General features: G+C 35.6%; 3 protein-coding genes across 5 annotated transcripts in view; all 3 read right to left on the reverse strand.

Annotated features, from left to right (window-relative positions):
- Positions 1 to 18,196, reverse strand: part of LOC134815972 (uncharacterized) — a 64,210-nt gene extending 46,014 nt beyond the window's left edge. For all 3 annotated transcript variants that reach the window (XM_063824613.1, XM_063824612.1, XM_063824610.1), the window contains exon 1: positions 18,171 to 18,196. The gene's annotated coding sequence lies outside the window, so the exon portion shown is untranslated. The remainder of the gene's footprint in view (positions 1 to 18,170) is intronic.
- On the reverse strand, positions 297 to 6,661 carry LOC134815456 (U5 small nuclear ribonucleoprotein 40 kDa protein-like). The gene is made up of 8 exons (XM_063823991.1): positions 6,500 to 6,661; positions 6,121 to 6,235; positions 5,831 to 5,932; positions 5,589 to 5,648; positions 5,196 to 5,356; positions 1,132 to 1,224; positions 644 to 862; positions 297 to 473 (listed from the first exon to the last, which is right to left on the reverse strand). The coding sequence occupies exons 1-8, from the start codon at positions 6,659 to 6,661 to the stop codon at positions 297 to 299; spliced, it is 1,089 nt and encodes a 362-aa protein (XP_063680061.1).
- Positions 7,701 to 9,772, reverse strand: LOC134815457 (uncharacterized). The gene is made up of 3 exons (XM_063823992.1): positions 9,615 to 9,772; positions 9,304 to 9,357; positions 7,701 to 8,979 (listed from the first exon to the last, which is right to left on the reverse strand). The coding sequence occupies exons 1-3, from the start codon at positions 9,689 to 9,691 to the stop codon at positions 7,701 to 7,703; spliced, it is 1,410 nt and encodes a 469-aa protein (XP_063680062.1). The 5' UTR covers positions 9,692 to 9,772.
- Positions 18,197 to 18,954: the final 758 nt, after the last annotated feature.

The following is an 18,954-nucleotide window of genomic DNA, read 5'->3' on the forward strand; positions in this document are numbered from 1 at the left end:
TTAGAAATCAAATTGTTAATAATGTTTTGCTTTTGGAAATCAAATGTGTCGTCGCTTTATTTCTACACATATTGGGACATTGCCACTAGTTTTTGTAAATTTGAAATGCTTACCTAAGATAAAAGTATCAGGGAGGGAGATAAAATATAGTTTAATTAAATTCAATCTGATAATTCAGTCAAAGGTCAATGTATAAATAGCACAAGTACTGTGGCAAACCAGGCTCCGCAATTGATAAAATATGAACAAGATAAACAAAATACTGTCCGTTTTCTTTTTTCAGCATGAATGTCCGCTCATTTCAGTTCACCCATATATATAGATTTGTCACTGGATGCTGTCATAAGGATGGGCTGAGTGGGATGGCAATCCACATCGTTCACCGTCCCCGTATGACCAGGCAGTTTATAAAGGAGCTTCCGAGAGGAGGTGTCCCAAACGTACACCATACGATCTGACGAACCGCTCACTATCTGTAATATAGGGGTTAGTCTTTAAATCGGCAACTTTCGTATTTCAGAGGGACACCATAAACATTGGCCATTTCTGATTGCAACGAAACAAATTGTGCCAAGCTGATAATTTATGTTAGTTAATAAAGTGATGATCGTCAATTAATACAGCAACAAACAAGTAAGCTTACCTTGGTGCCTTGGGGGGACCAACAACATCTGATAAGATTCTTCTCGAAGTTGTGTTGAGCACCAACAAATGCTTTGAGACATCGGTTTGCTGGGGCGAAGGGTCTCACGTCCCACATCCTGACTGTATTGTCCATGGAGTTGGAAAGTACGAAGTTTCCGTCGGGTGACAAGGATAAACAAGTGACCGTGTCACAATGTCCCTTCATTTCTAGACTGACCTGGCAGTTTAAATGTGATGAGAATTCATGCTTCATGCGTGATAGTCAAAAATTTCTTGTAACGAAATTGATGTAGATAAATTTCTAGGGTCAAAGTAAATGACAGAGGAAGGATGAATAATGTAAAGATCATATCGCGCGCGGGTAACGTAAGAACGTCCGTTAGCAAATGCTATAATAATAAGAAATGCACAAGCGCGTCCTACATTGCAATTTTGAGAAGACCTTTCTGAAAAATGATGTCCGAAAGGCAAATTTGAAAGTCTTACCTCTCCATGTTTTAAGTCCCACATTTTGATATGATTATCGATGCCGCCGGACATTATGTTATCTGCTTTTTCGTTGAAACAAACCGCAGTAACCTGAAATATACTGTATTATAAACCACTTTTTTACCCCATTATTATCCGAACATTCTGTAGCTATAGGTATAAATATCGTTAGAATCCGACTAATTACACATTACTATATTTGTTTTGTAGCATACCAATCATTCTATTGGCAGACAATAGATATCAGTAAAATTTTCTAAATCTATAGATCAATTTATATATTAGATTAAATTATAATATTCAATTATACATATATATATATTTGACCAAAACCCATAATCATGGGTAGAGTGGACCGCTGCCAGTATCTCTCTTTCCCAAACAAAAGGAAATGATATTAATTTGATTGACCGTTTTCAAATGCAAAATGATACCGAGAATGAAATCGGTCGCTCGCTTTTCCCATTCATTCACGGCTTACGAATTGTATAAATAAGTTTCGATAAATTACATCGATCACTGTATGCTGTAATAATTTATTTGGGTTGCGTTCGGGTCGTTACCTAGTATTTCGGGATAAGGGTGGTAGTTAGTGAATTAGCTGAAGTTAATTGAATCTTTATTGCCGAGTACAGCTATCTTCGGGTATGGTAGTTCTTCTTAATCTATTACATTTGTAATTGTAAATGAATGGGAAAAGCGAGCGACCGATTTCATTCTCGGTATCATTTTGCATTTGAAAACGGTCAATCAAATTAATATCATTTCCTTTTGTTTGGGAAAGAGAGATACTGGCAGCGGTCCACTCTACCCATGATTATGGGTTTTGGTCAAATATCATCTCTTTTTGATTAATGTCAGGGTACTTTATAAAGTCGAAATATAATGTATAAACTGATATCTTCATTAATAAGGAGGAAGTTTTAACGATTTCGAAATTTTTCCTTTGAAAACATTTCCTTGTGTTTGGGTAAGCATATCGGTCGATCACTGACTGAATTTGCCACTTTATACTCATTCAAGTTGGCATTAAATTTATATATAATGACATTGAACTGTCGTGGTAAAGCAGAATTTGTTCGAAATCACGAATGAGCAAAATTATCACCTTTCGCACGTGCAAACTATGAGCGGACGTTGCGTGCGCATCCAATATTGAATCGCCGTAAATTTTTGCGTGTTGGTGTTTTATATATAGTTTGATAAGCATGCAAAGTTTTAAAGTATTTCAAGTAGAACTGTAATCACAACGGCACTCTAAAGTTGACAGAAAATGACGAAAACAGCAATTTTCAGTGATTTTAGCGATTTTCTATCAATTTGGGCGTGTCCCCACGTGTGCATCTTTTCGATTTTTAACTTTAAAACTAGCCTAATGCACAATTTATACCTATAAGAAGCAGAACTGAGCTCCACAACCCAAAGGATAGCCCAACACCAGAGATTACTAAATCGCAAAATTGAAGTTTTTATAAAATAATTCTTCAAAAAAGCACTAACTTCAATGACAAATATCTTTATGAAGGAGCAAGCTAGAAAAACTTTCCGGTAGATTTTCAGAATGCTTGAACAATTATCTAAGATGAAAATTTCCTCAGATTTTGAATAAAATTACTCCTTAATGGTTAAAAATTAATTTTAAAAGTTATTACTTTGTCAAAAATCAAGTTTTAAAAACGGTTAACTTGATGACGTCATCAAGGGGTGTTTATGACGTCATATAATTTTGTTATACAATGTAAACTAAAGTATAAACAATTATTTGCAAGACCTGTGGTCGGAAATGGCTGTATCTTTTTTACTTTTGAATCTATGGACACTTAAATACAGGCTACAATTGACTGGCAAAGCGTCTATCCCTGAATATATGTATGTATGTATGTATCACGACAATCTATCGTAAAACAGGGGTTCTGGAAAACCCATTTCCCGATGCTCCTGAAACCTGAAACTTTTTTTGCAGTCGATTTGGTCAACGTCTGTTTGTTTGTTTGTTTGTTTATAGAACCCGTCCCCAATCTCGTATCGGAAAATGACTAAACTCAGGTCTGAGTTGAATCGGTGTACCTGAAGGTTCATTAAGATTTAGATTCGTAATTGCATTACAATTGTGGCTAGAATATTTTATTCAGACAGATAGGTATCAGTAAAATTTTCTAATCATGCTTTCAAATTTGATTAAATCTATAATAAAATTATCACATATACATTTGACCACAACATCCATATCATGGTAGTGGCACCGTGCTAGTATCTTTTATCGCCAGACAAGCAGGACAATGAATTAATCTGATTGATCCGTTTTCAAATGCAACATGATACGTAAACTCGCCGCTTTTCCATACATTTCACGCACAATGTATGAATGAATTTGAAAAAAAGATACGAACTTAATAAATGGTTGTTCTATATATTATAAGGTTATAGAATTAGCTGAATTAATTGTTATTGCCGAGGTAACTTTATCTTCTGGAGTTTCTAACATACATCTTGTAAAAAATAAAAAATAAAAGCGAGCAGACCAGATTCCCGGTATATTTGCATTGTAAAACGGAAGTAATTATCATTTCCTGTTGTTTGGGAAGGGTCTTGCAGAGGTCCACTTTACCGAATGGGTTTTGTCAATTCTCTTTGACTAATGTCATACTCAGTAAGTCAAAAAGCAAAACTCTTCCTTAATGCTGAATTTAATCGTTTCAAATCCTGAAAAAGATTCCTGTGTTGGAAATAGTCAGAAATACGTGCCGATATAACAAAGAGCTTAAATAAAAACATTGAATGTGCGGGTAAACAAACTCAAGGAAATCACGAATTTAGAGCGTAATAAGAATACCTTCCAACGGATTTACTAAGTGAGCGGAGTTCGTATAATTAGAGCGTAATATTTGCCGTATGGTTTAAATAAGACTTATATAAGGAATGCAAATTTTAGATTTCAATAAAAATCAAAACGGAATAAATTGAAGATAATAAAACAGAAACAGAAAGTTTCAAATATTACCGTTCTATAATTTGCGTCCCCAAAACATTGCTCTTTATCGATTTTAATGTAAAATATAAACAATTATAAACTATAAAAAGAACGGAGCTCAAAATCCAAGGATGAACCAGAGAGTACTTAAATCGCAAAATGAATTTTAAATAACTCAAAAAGGTACTAAATTAATCGACAATACTTATGAAGGATCGCTAGAAAAATTTTCCGTAGATTTTCAAAATGAAAATACTGAAGATAAATTTTCAGATTATGAATAAATACCTTAATGTAAAAACTAAAATTATACTTTCAAATCGTTTCAAACAATGTCTCCTTGTATGACGTTTCAAGTTTATGTAGTCAAAAATTATAAAATAATAAAGCTATAAAAATATGAAACCGGGTCGGAAATCTGAGATTTTGAACTGAGGTCTTTAATTACGGGCTAAATGATGCAAAGCGCATCCCACTAATGATGTATGTAATGTATCCGACATCTATGCAAAACAGGATACTGTAAAACTGATTATAACATCTGAAACGGAAAACTTTTTTGATATTTGGTCAACGTCTAGACGCCCTGAAAAATTTCGGATCTGTAACTCAATTTTAACATGGTTTTTAAGGCACCTGAATATGGCGATTTTGGGTTTTTTACCGAATTTCGTATAACAGTGCTGGCGAGTATTTTCAATTTTATGCAAATTTCTTAAAAATCTCAACATAACTATTTTTTATTCCTGTTATCTTTGACATCAAATTAGAATGTTTTGAACTAAAAATAAATCTGCTGAACGACTTCCGATGAGTCTTAATGCCTGAAAAACTCCTACCGGAGGCGGTGGCCTTCGGCCGCCGCCTCCGGCCGGAGTGCACGCTTCGCGTGCACGAAAGAGGCTTGTAACGTGTACCAAAGGGGGTATAATAGTAAAGGGGGTATAATAGTAAAGGGGGTACATAGTATACCCACAATAAATGCACCGGTCGTGCTTGCCAGCACTGTGATAATACAGTGAAACAAATTTTAGTGAAACAAATTTACATATTACATAATTTACATATAGGTATTATACATATATAATACCTGATATTTGCTGTTGAGAGTTTTGACACAATGCCGTCTCCGACTGTCCCAAAGTCTGACCGTCCCATCATCACTGCCACTACAGATCATTGTGGGGTTGTCCGACACGTCACAACTGTTTACAAACGACTGGTGACCTTTAAACCGCCTCACTCGTACACCTAAACAGACAAAGATTATTATTATAATGATGTTCATGAAAGTAGATGTTGATATATTTATTTGTTCGTGTAATTAACTTGAGCTACCTATAACATCAGAAGACTGTAATGAAGTGATATTTCATGATATTAGTAAAGGAGGTGGTCCGCAGATTGCGTGATGACCGTGAAAATGCCTACTTCTAAACCTCTCAATAGGTTCAATAGGTAGGATGACCGTGAAAATGCCTACTTCTAAACCCCTCAATAGGTTCAATAGGTAGGATGACCGTGAAAATGCCTACTTCTAAACCTACCAATAGGTTCAATAGGTAGGATGACCGTGAAAATGCCTACTTCTAAACCCCTCAATAGGTTCAATAGGTAGGATGACCTTGAAAATGCCTACTTCTAAACCCCTCAATAGGTTCAATAGTAGGATGACCGTGAAAATGCCTACTTCTAAACCTCTCAATAGACTCTAACGTTACTTACCAGCCTCTAGATCCCACATTGCCATACTCTTGTCAGTTGAAGCAGAAACTAAATGCGTCCCGTCCTTCGTAAAACATATTTGAGAAATGGAGCCGGTGTGCCCTGTGAATATAATTGTTACTAATAATAGGTTGATTAGAAAGCGAGACATAAATTACATACTTGTTGTCTAAAATTCCTATATTTTGGTAACTTTGCCCCTTTTTAATAGACATCCCATTTTGTGATGTTTTAAACATAATTTGAACAGTTGACATATCTCTTTACATGATAATGAGATTCCATCTGACCTGGTAAGCAAGCAATGTTCTCACATTCACCAAAAACATTCCACAAGAATATCTGCCTATCAAACCCGGCACTGGCTAAGATATCACCGTAGGGGCCGAACTTGCAACAGAACACCTGACAGGATGTTAATAATTGTGTGACTTGCATGATTGATATCACTTGAGCACTTTCTTGCTAGAAAGCTGGTGGACAATTTATTGTCATTAATTCAAGGTAGTTTTTGTTATTCTCTCGGATGAGATCATTGAAAAGCGGAGCTCTCAAAATAGGATTCGACGACCCCATCAAAAACTACTGTAACTATAATTAAAATTAATTATGTCAAGTGTGTATGTCAAGTTTCATGGTCTAAATAAAATGGCGATGTTGGTCCCTCACCTCGGCTGCATGACCGGTAAGATGCATGATGGGAGCTGTCAGGTCTGAGGTTCTGGGTGGTAAGGTATTGTCAGTTGTAGTGGCAAGTGCGAGGTCTTGTTTCGTGCGCTTTGCTGCAAGTTCCAGCTCATCCGGCGCTCTTTTCAGTATTTCAATAGACATGATCTGCTAAGTAGAGTAAGGTGTGAAGTATAATACATGGATGAATATTGAGGGAAGTAGTGTCACCAGAACACATGATTATAGGTCATTATTAACATTATTACAGGCTATACCATTCGGAAATACCATCCTGGCGATATTGGCTTATGTTATGCTGTACAAATTATATTATGAAATAAGATCAAATCATCTAAATTTAAAAAGTTCGAAATATAAACTATAGAGTATTACTGAAAAATTTCCAGACTTCAAAATTCGAAAAACAAAAACTCAGTAACCAAATCAATATTTCAAAAATATCGTCAAATTATCCATGATAAAAAAATTCAAATCTCAGAACATGCTAAAAGTAAAATGTATTAATTGCCGAGATAGACAAATCAAATCATCGCTAATTTTAACTGTTTTTTTAACCGTTAAAAACATCTCAAACTTTTCGAAATTCTAATACTGTACTATTAGAAGACCATGATATCTGTGAAATGATAATGATTTCTAAAAACTGCCATAAAAAAACCTTCTAAAAACTAATTTTTATAGCTCATGCAAATAGCAAGTAAGCAACAAGAGATATCGAGTTTACCTTTACACAGCACAGTCACAACACAGTTAACACGTCACAACATATATCGTTCATTTCAATATAAAGTCCAGGTCCCGGACACCTAACCCAAATAGAAGTATACAAGCAATATAAGATGTGACAATAAAATAAGTAAAGACTTTAGGACTAATCTTTGAAGAAAGATTCAGCCAGGCTAATGTTTTGTGCGTGTAGAGATGATAAAGCAACCCCAGAGAGCCCAAATATCCGGGAAATACCCAATAAATAGACCCATAGCACAAAGGTAACCAACATTTGTCGAAGGTAGAACCGGATCTGTACATCCCACCATATCGCACACCTCGCGCGATAACAGATCCAAATGGTTTGTAAAATAGAGCTTCCACCACCTCAACACCAACAGAAAGTAACGATAGATACACAACCATGTTCATCCTATTAACTATCCTCTCTCTTCTAAAAGTGCCCATAAAATTAAAGAATCACTGGATACCCTATATACTGGTAGTGGTTTACCTCATCCTCTGTGCTCTCCTTGAACAGAAGATATACATCGTAGTAAACAATTACAACGCCTAGCAACCGCAGTAGTCCATCGAACCCAACTTTACTAAGGTATTTCAATGGGCTTGTCCAGTCAATGATGGTATCGAACTTCCAACTTTCTACCTTTGCAAACTTATCAAAGAATTCTTTAGCAAAGTGTTGGCACTGGCTTTCAAGAGGATTGTATGTATTTTTCGGCAATTTGCGTTCCAGCCAACCAACCACATCACCAAGTGAAGAAGTTGACTTGTCCATAATTAGTCTTTTTACAGGTTCTGGGCGTTTTACTCCGTTAAAGTAAAACACAACAGAGTCACGACTTTTACTACAACTCACGTATATTCCGTCTGTCATCTTATCAACAGCCCAGCACATCCCATCAATAGATTCCGCAATTACAAAAGCATGGTAGTCGAAAGAAAGGTATTGTTGCTGCAAGTAATCGCAGAAACCTTGTGTAGAACTGCTAAATGGACCAGTTAAGGGAGTGCTGCAGACTGCAACACGTTCTAGGTTAACATCCAAATTCTGAGAACAATTTTCAAAAAATTGCCTAACGTTCTCAGCTTCGACCTTTTTAGTCCTCCACCCAATTAGTCTTCTTACATCAGTGATGGTATCCAACTTCCAACTTTTCTTCTCTGCAAACTTATCAAAGATTTCTTTAGCAAAGTGTTGGCAGTTGCTTTCATAAGGATAGTATGTATTTTTCGGCAATTTGTGTTCCAGCCAGCCAACCACATCACCAAGTGAAGAAGTTGACTCGTCCATAATTAGTCTTATTACAGGTTCTGGGCGTTTTACTCCGTCAAAGTAAATCACAGAGTCAATACTTTCACCACAACTCACCCATAATCCGTCTGCCATCTTATCAACAGCCCAACACAACCCATCACTAGATACCATAGTTACAGAAGCATGGAAATCCACAGAAAGGTCTTGTTGCTGCAAAATGGAACCGCTAAATGGACCAGATAGGGGAGTTCTGCACACTGCAACACTTTTTATTTTAACTGCCAAATTCGGAGAATAATTTTCAAAAAATGGCCTAACGTTCTCAGCTTCGACCTTTTTGGTCCTCCTCCCAAATGGTCTCTCAGTAGGGGTATGAAGTATCTCAGGTCCCTCATCAACGTAGCCAACAGCCAACAGGAGAAAAGCTGAGAGGAGATGGACCGATATAACCACTATCTCCACTAAATTTGATCTGAAATAATTTGTTCAAATTTAAATTTTATTAGCGTACTCGTTAACTGTGTACTTCTATTAAGGTAATTTAAATGATCACTAACACCCCACGGTTATCATTATTATGAACAGCACCAATTAGGAACTGACTGGAATCGGATATCCGAATTTAATATCTGGATTCCAAGAATTTGGCTGGATATTCAACCGGAAACTGTTTTTAAATGTATTTCTATAATGTAATATTGAGATAAAACATCGGGAACTATCTGGCTGTTTCTGGTCAGGCAGCCAAAACCCCGGTCAGTTCCTACTTTCTAGCACCAACGTGACAACTACTTACCCTGACCATGTGTATGCATCTTCCCATATAAGGAAATCCCGAAACCACTGTAATCTGAAATGTACTTAAGTTTTCAAAGTGGTTCCAATGATTTTGGGTATTATAAATTCTAGAAGTTTGTCATCTAATTCATAGCACATTACGTCTAAGATTTACAATTTTCTATAATACAAATACTCAACACAATAAAAAAGGACACGCAAATCAAGTACTTCTAGATAGACACAGGATAGTCTCGAGTGAACATTTCTAAAACTTGTGCATATTTTATGATTTGAACTTGAAGCCACAACATAAAGCTTGTAACTAACCCAATACCATAGTAGAATAAGTAGTGGAAACACAGTACAAGTGTAACAGACAGGAGGAAGATGCGTGTTTTAGTCATATTCTCACTCCGTAAGCGTTTTCTCACAATCTCACTGGTTCAGCTCGAGAACAATATGAAATACAGCAATATTGAACAACCAATGCTGAACTTCACCAACTTTGCCAAATCTGAAAAGCAATTTAACAATTAACATAGCAAATAATTTTGAGATGATATGTTATGGCACACCATAATCTAATGTGTCTAGATTTAAGTACATTTAAAATTTTTAACAATACAAATCAAGTAGAAAGTCGGCCCTAGATCTAAATTATAAGTTTATGATGTTTTTTTTCTGAGGGTTTGCAATACTGTCCCAGAAAAACAACTCACTTGGTTTCCACGGTAAAACGAACCACTTCGACCTCTACCTATCCTACAGTTAAAAAGACAGTCAAAATCTGTAATATAATACACACCTTGGCCGTTACAATGAACTTGATCCTAAGCAAAGATATGAGATTGAGGTTTTTTAAATAAAGATAAGTTTACGTTGTTCCACACAACTATCTTTAAGACAATAAATTGATGAATACAATTAAATATGCCAAAACATTTTCGAAACATTATTTAATAAAAAATAAACATGTGAAGCTGCAAATCAGATAACATTACAATTAAACTCTAACTCAGATTTACTGGGATTTTTGGCAGAACGTTTATCTGGAAAATCAAACAATCCCAGTACATACAGTTTTCAGATACTCCTCTTATCAAGATGTTAAATGCATTTATATGTTTTGATAAACAATTGAGTCTAGTAGCCAGTTCAATTTATTAAAGATAGAAATCAGTCTCATTTGACTGACATAAAGAACTCCCTTCTTGTTTTTCTTTTCTTTCTTGAGGCACATGACAATTTAATTCATTCCTGATAGTAAAGACAAAAACGAAGAATGAAGCTAGCCACAGCCACTGACTCACATTGGATACTGCAAAGTAAACAAATCCTCCGTCTCCATTTCTCCAGTTATGATTTCGTTCAGAACAATTTTTAAATGCTTGCCACAAGACTATCTCTTCCTTAGAGCAGCTAACAGATGGTTCCCATTTTATTCTTCCAATGACTGTTAAGACAAACATCCCAAAAAGGCTGATAGCACCAGCAATTGTAACAGTAACTCTGAGTTTGAAAAGGTAAGATCTCTGAGAGAGCTGCATTATACCATCAAGGAAAGCACGGGAGTTAATTGTGTGAAGAGTGGAGTAACTGTATCCTGCAATTACCATAAGGACAAGAGGCACGTAGTGAAGAACTGTGGAGTAAGTAACTTGAAAAGTTCCAACTCCTAGTGCCCCCACTCCAGTTAAAACACCACAACACAAGCTGAGTTGATTGAATTGATGGTTTTTTCTGTATTGCAGCTTAAACTTTTTTACTGCTGAAGAGTCTGACAGAGAATTAATTCTTTGCAAGCTTTCAATGTTCTGCTGATAAACATAATTGGCATAGGTCTTCATTGCATAATAAGTCGCATGGCTAATGAGTATTAGGAGTATTGCAGCCATCCCCAAAGTAAAACTGAATATCATGCTTGCTGGAGGGAAATTCCCAGTGTGACTAATTCGAGGGAATATAGGACTTACATCATGCTGCAGAAATGCAGCTAAGAGATAGCTAGTAAGAAGTCCTGTCGTGCAGAAGACAACAAATATGACTGGGAGTAAAGATGGTTGGTAATATGAGCTGCAGAAATCTACAATTTTCAGTAGTGTTTCTATCATCTATTTGGGGACAAGTGGTCAGATATCAAAAAGGCTATACTATTTTATACAAATGGGCTAGAAAACCATTTGTATAATGGGAGGAAGCTAATAGTATTCTTTGATAGTCAGTTTTTATCCCATGTAAAAATATCAACCACAACCAATAATAGAAAGATACGACCCATTAAAATTGCACTGAGCACAACGTAATAATAACCACAAAACTGATATTAATGTATTATATATAAATATCGACTGGGTCTCTTCAATTTAACAACGCTGGCAGAGCAGCGAATATGATTATACGTGAACAGTAAAATAATTTAATTGGTCTGTAGAGATTTAGACCATATTGGAACAAACTTTCTCCGGACGTCAAGAGCTCAGAGAGCTCTAAGTTTTAAAGTTAAAAAGAAGATTAAAGAAAGATATGAATTCTAAAAGTTTTAGCTATTTTTGGAATGTTTCGGATGAAGTTTTAAGAAAAATTGAGGTAATTTCAATAATGTTATTAATAAAGAAAAGCGATATGAATATAATATCTAAATCTAAGGTTTGTTTTAGGAAAAATTGAGGTAATCAATAATGTTATTAATAAAGAAAAGCGTTATGAATATAATATCTAGATCTAAGGTTTAATCCCCATGTTGCTAAGAAACGTTTTACTACCTTTTACTTAAATCTAGTTATACATTACTTTATCATATTTTATCGAACTAAGGTGTAGTATTGCCAGATCCCAGTTCATTTTGTAACGGAGTTTTATATTAACAGGAAACGATGTAACAAAGTTGATATATTTTAATGTTGCCATGGGGTGGCAAGTCTCCATACATCGTGGTCCGGTAGTTTCATTGCGTCCTAATATAGTACCGGAAAGTATAATTAGGTAGATTTTAACTGGGTCTTTGAAACTAGAATGTTATTTAAATTTTAGTAGAAATATTCATGATGATGTGTGATCTGAGTTTGTGTCGTTATTAGCTCTAATATCTAGGTTTTGGGCTTTGGCACTCTTTCAACAAACACAAAAACTTTAATAGGTTCAGCCGTAATGCTACATTTTTGTTTTTTCTGATCTGTTAAAAATGAAACATGGTAACTAAGCGGCGATTTGTTTCACGTTGTGACACACACGGTCGTTCCACTAGGTGCACGGCGGGTCATACAGCGTATGAAAAGCGGCGCTCTCAATTAATCGCTCGCCCAAATTAAAAGAAAACTCTTGTGAAAAGGCCTTGAGGGTATGAAAGTAATTTAATTGAAAAACCATAAAAACCAAAGTCATGTGATAATTTTTGGGCGAGCGAATTAGTAAAAGCCGACAAGCGGCGATCAACTTATCATTTCGCAAAATTTCTATGTTTGGGCTAAATGAAAAAAGTTCGGATGCTCATCATGCATCGGAAGTTAATGTGCGGGTGGCAAGCATTCACGTGATCGTGTTTAATAAATTGCGGTCTCGAAAAACACGTGCACGCTCACTGCCAATTTAAAAAAGTGAAGTATACGCTATTAGAGCCGCGCGCTGAGTTACATTGCATTGACAATTGTAAAGTTTGATTATTGGATTGTAAAATCGTAAAACGTGCCTGCTTGCGCGTTTGAGAGGGTTCAAAAATAATACGTCATGGCCAGGTTATGTTTATAAACATATAATAATAATAGCTTGGGGTCCCCAGGTAACATTACATACATTACATACATATTTAATAAACGTTTTTTACAAAATATTTATTTAAAGATTTTGAAAAATATCTACTATCAATTATTTGATAGTCTATTGCTTGTTGCTCGATTCTCTCACGTCCATGAAGCTTGTAAAGAGCGCCGCATACATGAGGATAAGCGTGCCAAGTGATCAATTGGAGGACTTCGCCGCTTCGACGCGCCGCGCAAACTAGCATTCTTGTTTCGCATCGTAGATGACAAGATCGTTGCTTTGCTTTGCAGATCAACGATCAGGAAGGGTTGACATCGTCAATAAACGTGATCAATTATGACAAAATTGCTCTGATAGCCAGATATCGGCGAAAAACTGTTTCGATTTCGTGATATGATTACATATAGAGAAAGTATTCGACATTTCACGTGATATATAATAATAGTCGAGTGTAAAGTAATTAATAATCATCTTTATGTTGTGTATTAATTATAAATTATATCCTTTCTAGTTATATTAGTTGAATTAATAAGTGATTTCTCTACTATACGTAACGGGGAGAGTCGAGACAGAGGTGCTAAAAAGAACTTTGTTGATAAGTAAGTAAGTAAGTAAGTAAAGATTATGACATTACATCATCACAAGTGTCTAAAAATATCATTGCACTAAATAGAAAAATAATTCAAATAGACATATTCTTCCATCAACATTAATAATTTATTAAATTCAATTTTATTAATTAATAAAATCTAATGCATTATATATAAATAATTAATTAAAACTTCCCAGTGGAATAAAGATTTATAAAACGTTTCTTCGCCACAAAAGGATGAAACCAAAGATATTCATTATGTGTCTCCTTATTGCTTAAATAACTGGGTCCTTCAATTTTCCCTAAAACTTCGTTCGAAACATTCCAAAAATAAAAATCATTTACACTGTTATTAGAAATCATTTCTTTCTTAAATCCTTCCAACCTAACTTTAAAGCTTAAAACTGTCGAGCAGTTCTTGACATCTGAAAGGAGTTTGTTCCAGTAAGGAATGACTCGCTCCGGAAGAAAAGAAGACTGGAGATTCTTAACTTTAGTTACACTCTTACTACACATATTGGTTGAAACTAGATTAAGACCAGATCTGCTCATTCTGAACAAACCCTATCCATATTCAGTCAAACCACTAGTTACTTTAAAAGCTTCAATAAGGTCCCCACGTATTCGCCGCTCTGCCAGCGTTGTCAAATTGAGGATATCCAGTCTACGGCTGTATGGAAGAGTACCCACCTCATCAATAAGACGGGTAAACCGCCTCTGGACGCTCTCCAGCTCCAAAACAGTCCCCCAACTTCCATGAGCCGCAGGTGGATTCCACAATTGGACACAATACTCAAGATGAGGTCTTATCAAAGCTTTATAAATAGCTATCATTACAACCTTTTCTCTAATAACTAAGTTCCTTACAATCCAGCAGATCATACGATTTGCTTTAGAAATACATGCTTTTATCTGTTCATTCCAAAGCAAGGAGCTATGGGTAATAACCCCCAAATCTTTTTCCTGTGCAGATACTTCTAGTTCTACTCCATTTACAATATAATTCGAGTTAGGATTATTATTCAGATTAATATGGACTACTTTACACTTGGCAAGATTGAAGTTTAAGTGCCATATACTCTCCCAAATTTCGAGTTCTAAAATATCATCAGATACACTTTTATGGTTAGCTGCATTACAAACTAATTTGAGATCATCTGCAAATAATTTAATCTTATTTTTAACATTGTCAGGTAAATCGTTTATATAAAGAATAAATAACAAAGGACCTAATACTGATCCCTGGGGAACACCAGATAATACGTGTTTCACCTCAGACCATTGACCTTCTACACAAACCCTCGTGGTTCTGTCTGTCAGAAAGTCTTTTATAACATCTAAAACTTTTTGTAAAACAAAATTTTTTTTTTTTGTAAAACAAAATTTTTATTTACCACAAAACAATCAATACATATTTAATATTATTATACATTTACAAATAAATCTAAATTTAAATTCAGCTATAAACACAATACACAGCCCGCCGCGCAGACAGCCACACATTGCTGAGAGATTCTCAGGTGCAGATGTAAGCGCCGCGCGCGCGAGGTTTGTTATTTTACAATTACATGTCACGATATATTATTAATTATCAGAGAATTTTAGAAGCAAAATAATAATTGCATATTGGGAAAATTTTGGTCGTTAACGCAGTCTTTTCCCTTGACCCCAAACCCCTCCAATTTAGATAAAAGTCTAAAGTGGGGGACTGTATCGAAAGCCTTACTAAAATCAAAATATAAAAGATCAACAGGAGCACCTTCATCTAAAATATCAAGAATATTATCAAATGTCTCTAAGAGATTAGATAGACAAGATTTACCCTTCACAAATCCATGCTGATGCTTTGAAATTCGTTCTTCTAAATATGTTAATAAATGTGCCCTCACCAACTTTTCATACACTTTGCACAAAATACAAGTTAATGAGACAGGTCTATAATTTAAGGGATCAGATTTAACACCCTTTTTGAATAATGCTACAACAGATGCTGTCTTCCAAATGTCAGGCAGGACTCCTGTTTCTGAACATTTAACAAATAATTTAGTAACAGCTTCAACAAACATTTCATCGTATGCTAAGGATTTCAACAACTTTGGATGAACGCCATCCGGACCAGAACTCTTAAAACATTAAGCTTTAAAAGCTGCTTCTTGATATCAGAACTGCTAATTTCCATATCATCAATCACCTCTTTGTTATAACTCTCATTTTGGGGAAGAGGGCCAGGTGGTTTACGCACAAACACAGAACTAAAGGCACTAGCAAGTACCTCAGCTGACTCAGATGAACTATCTGTGCGTGTACCATCTCCTCTATCTAAAGAAACAACACTTGATTTCACTTGACGTTTATTACGCAAATACGAGTAAAAAGATTTACAATTCTGTTTTAAATTAGATGTAATCTTCTTTTCATAATTTACTTTAGCTTTAATCTCTGCCACCTCAAAATTATGCTGCTTGCTATTTGCACAGCTCAAGTTAATATACGAAGGATTAATATCAAATTCAGCCCATGCTCTGTCCTTGTTCTTCCTCATTCTTTTAAGTGCAGTTGTACTCCATGGCAACTTGACAGGTCTGTTGTCGAGATAAACCGAAGCAGCTGGGACAGCTGCAGCAACAGACTCCAATTTACCATGTAGTTCAACCCACATATCTTGAACATTACTTTTACAACTATAATCCCAGTCAATATTATTCATACTAAAGTTAAATAACTCTTCTGAGGAAATCTTACCCCAAATAGGCTTTAAAATCTTTTGTTTGGGACTTTTGTTAGTATTGGGCGAAACAACCAGTTCGACAAGTATGCCAACATGATCACTTTTGCCAAGCGGAGAAACGATCTTACAACCGTTGACAAGAGCATCATTTGTATACAAAACCTGATCAAGAAGACTCTCCTGGAGAGTATCTTTCACAAGCCGTCTTCTGGTTGTTTCGTTAGTAAAGTACCACGTCAAACCACTGTCATTAAATAAATCAATATACTTTTGTTGAATCATTAAAACCTGATTCTTACTAGAAATACCACTATTTACACTACCAGTTTCCCATGATACATTAGGTAGGTTAAAATCTCCTATGATAATGGTTTCAAAAACATTCTTTTCACTAGATATGTTCTTGATGCAAGATAATAACATATTGTTCTGTTCTAAATTCAAAGAAGTAGACCTATAAATACAGCAAATACTAATCAATCCACCAGAGGTATTGACATTAATAGCTAAAGAGTCTGGTGCTTTTAAAAATGAGCTCACTAATGAAGCATTACAACTGTTTTTAATATAAATAATAGAACCTGCACCTCCACTTATGTTGCTAGTGGAGTTATCGATTTTAAAATCTCTGTCTTTTCTAAACATACTAAAACCTTCAATAAAAATTTCAGCATCTAAAATATCACTATTAAAATGAGTTTCTGTAATGCAGATTACATGAATAGATTTATAAACTGATAGAATACATTTTAGTTCATCAATTTTATTAAATAGTCCATTAGCATTAGTATAAAAAATATTCATGGGCTGACTACATTCTTTGTTACTGCTATTTACTTCTTCTTCGCCTTCTTCTCTGTCTTTTTCTTCTCTGCTTCTTCCCGCCTCTTCTTCCTCTCTTCTCTGGCTAAAAAACGGATCTCTCGGTCTGCTCTGCAGAGATCCAGATTTATCCAGTATGATGACTCTTTCCAGCCCTTGCCATGGTTGGAATAATAGTTAACTGACTCCTGGTCAGCTGTCTGGATGATCAATGGCCGACAGGAGTCTGGCTTGTCTGAATCCACTTTACCTGCACGATGGCAACTGATAAAGTCACTTTTTTCAATCTTTAATGTCTCCTTGCAGAAATTCGAGTCCTCTTCCTGACGTAGCTTGGAGTTAGCTTTCTTGCTCTCTGGTACATTCAAAACACACAGATTGAGCTTCCTTAAATTCCGCTCATATGCATCAGTGTGCATCTTTGTCTGAACTTTACTGACAACACTTTGTGAAGCTTGCTGTATGCTCATTTCTTCAATAACTTTCTTTTGACTATTTGCAGTCACATCTGCCCAGGATTTGAAAGCCTGGTTCACTATTTTTGTTATTTCTTTTGGTTTTTCAGATGAATCATTAGAAGAACTGGTATGACTCACAGAATCTTCAACAATTCCTCTAATACACGGAGTTAGGGCCTCAAGTTCTTCTCTAATAACATTTCTCAGGGTCTTGGTTTCTTCACTGTCTGGATTTGTGGACTGGCTCCTCGTGCCCTTGATGTGGGGGGAGATAAAGCAATTTTGGCAGCGCCAGTTAGTCAAGCGGTCACCTTCTTCCTGCGTTAATCCTGTAAGCCCAACACAGCAGTAGTGCCAGTACATTTCGCAAGTTGCACATGCCAAAGAAAACTCCTCCTCAATATATTTTCTACATTCACAGCTGCGATCTTCTTCGTCGTCAATTTCACCATTATCTGTTGTCCCACCGATCTTTTCTGGACTTCTCTTGACATTTCTGGATCGTGTACTCTTTCCGCGTGTCATACCTCAAATTATTTGTTATATAGTAGTGTTGAAAGTATTAAAACTGATATAAATGGGTTAGATTTGAATTTGGAACCACAATGTCAAGGGTGATTTTTAAATGTTTCTCCCAATATTTGAGATAGGGAATATTTTTATTTTTTGAAGGGTTGTTTTTATAAAGGGTCATTGTGACAATTATGTGTATATTGTTTGGATAATTTTGATGTATAAAAAAAGGTAAATCAATTTTGATCAAGCACAGTTGCTCGTTTTATAATCCCTTTGCTTTGCTACAACTATTATTTTTATTTTATGTCCTGGTTTCCTTTCCTTTGTCAACATTTTGAAAAGCGCTCATACTTCATCGGTATATGTAGTTTACAGTATAAACACAAACACTTTAATTTGAAGGAGGGTCCTTCCGTGACTCAGGATTTTTTGGCAAGGCCCCTTTTTATTTAATCCTTAATCTAAATGATTTTTAGATGGGGGGACCCTTCCGAATTGAAGACGACGAAACTACAATCGAGTTTGGATTAAACCTGAGCTTTTAGTCTATTTCAATGGGTGGCCAGTCTTTTCTTGGTCGAAACCTTTTCATTTTTTCCTTTTTAGCTTAAAAACTCCTCCTGTATGCCCAAAATTCATTTTCTTAACAGACAATACAATAACTCCGCTTGTATCCGCTTTTCCCATGATATCTAAACTTAAACAAATTTACAATGCTTCCGTGACTTACATTAATTCCATATCTGGTTGGTAAAGACTCTTTTCTCGTAGGCACTTCAGATCGGTTATTACAAG

Source organism: Bolinopsis microptera, chromosome 5, assembly GCF_026151205.1.
Source record: "Bolinopsis microptera isolate Bmic1 chromosome 5, MBARI_Bmic_1.0, whole genome shotgun sequence".
Classification (NCBI taxonomy): domain Eukaryota; kingdom Metazoa; phylum Ctenophora; class Tentaculata; order Lobata; family Bolinopsidae; genus Bolinopsis; species Bolinopsis microptera.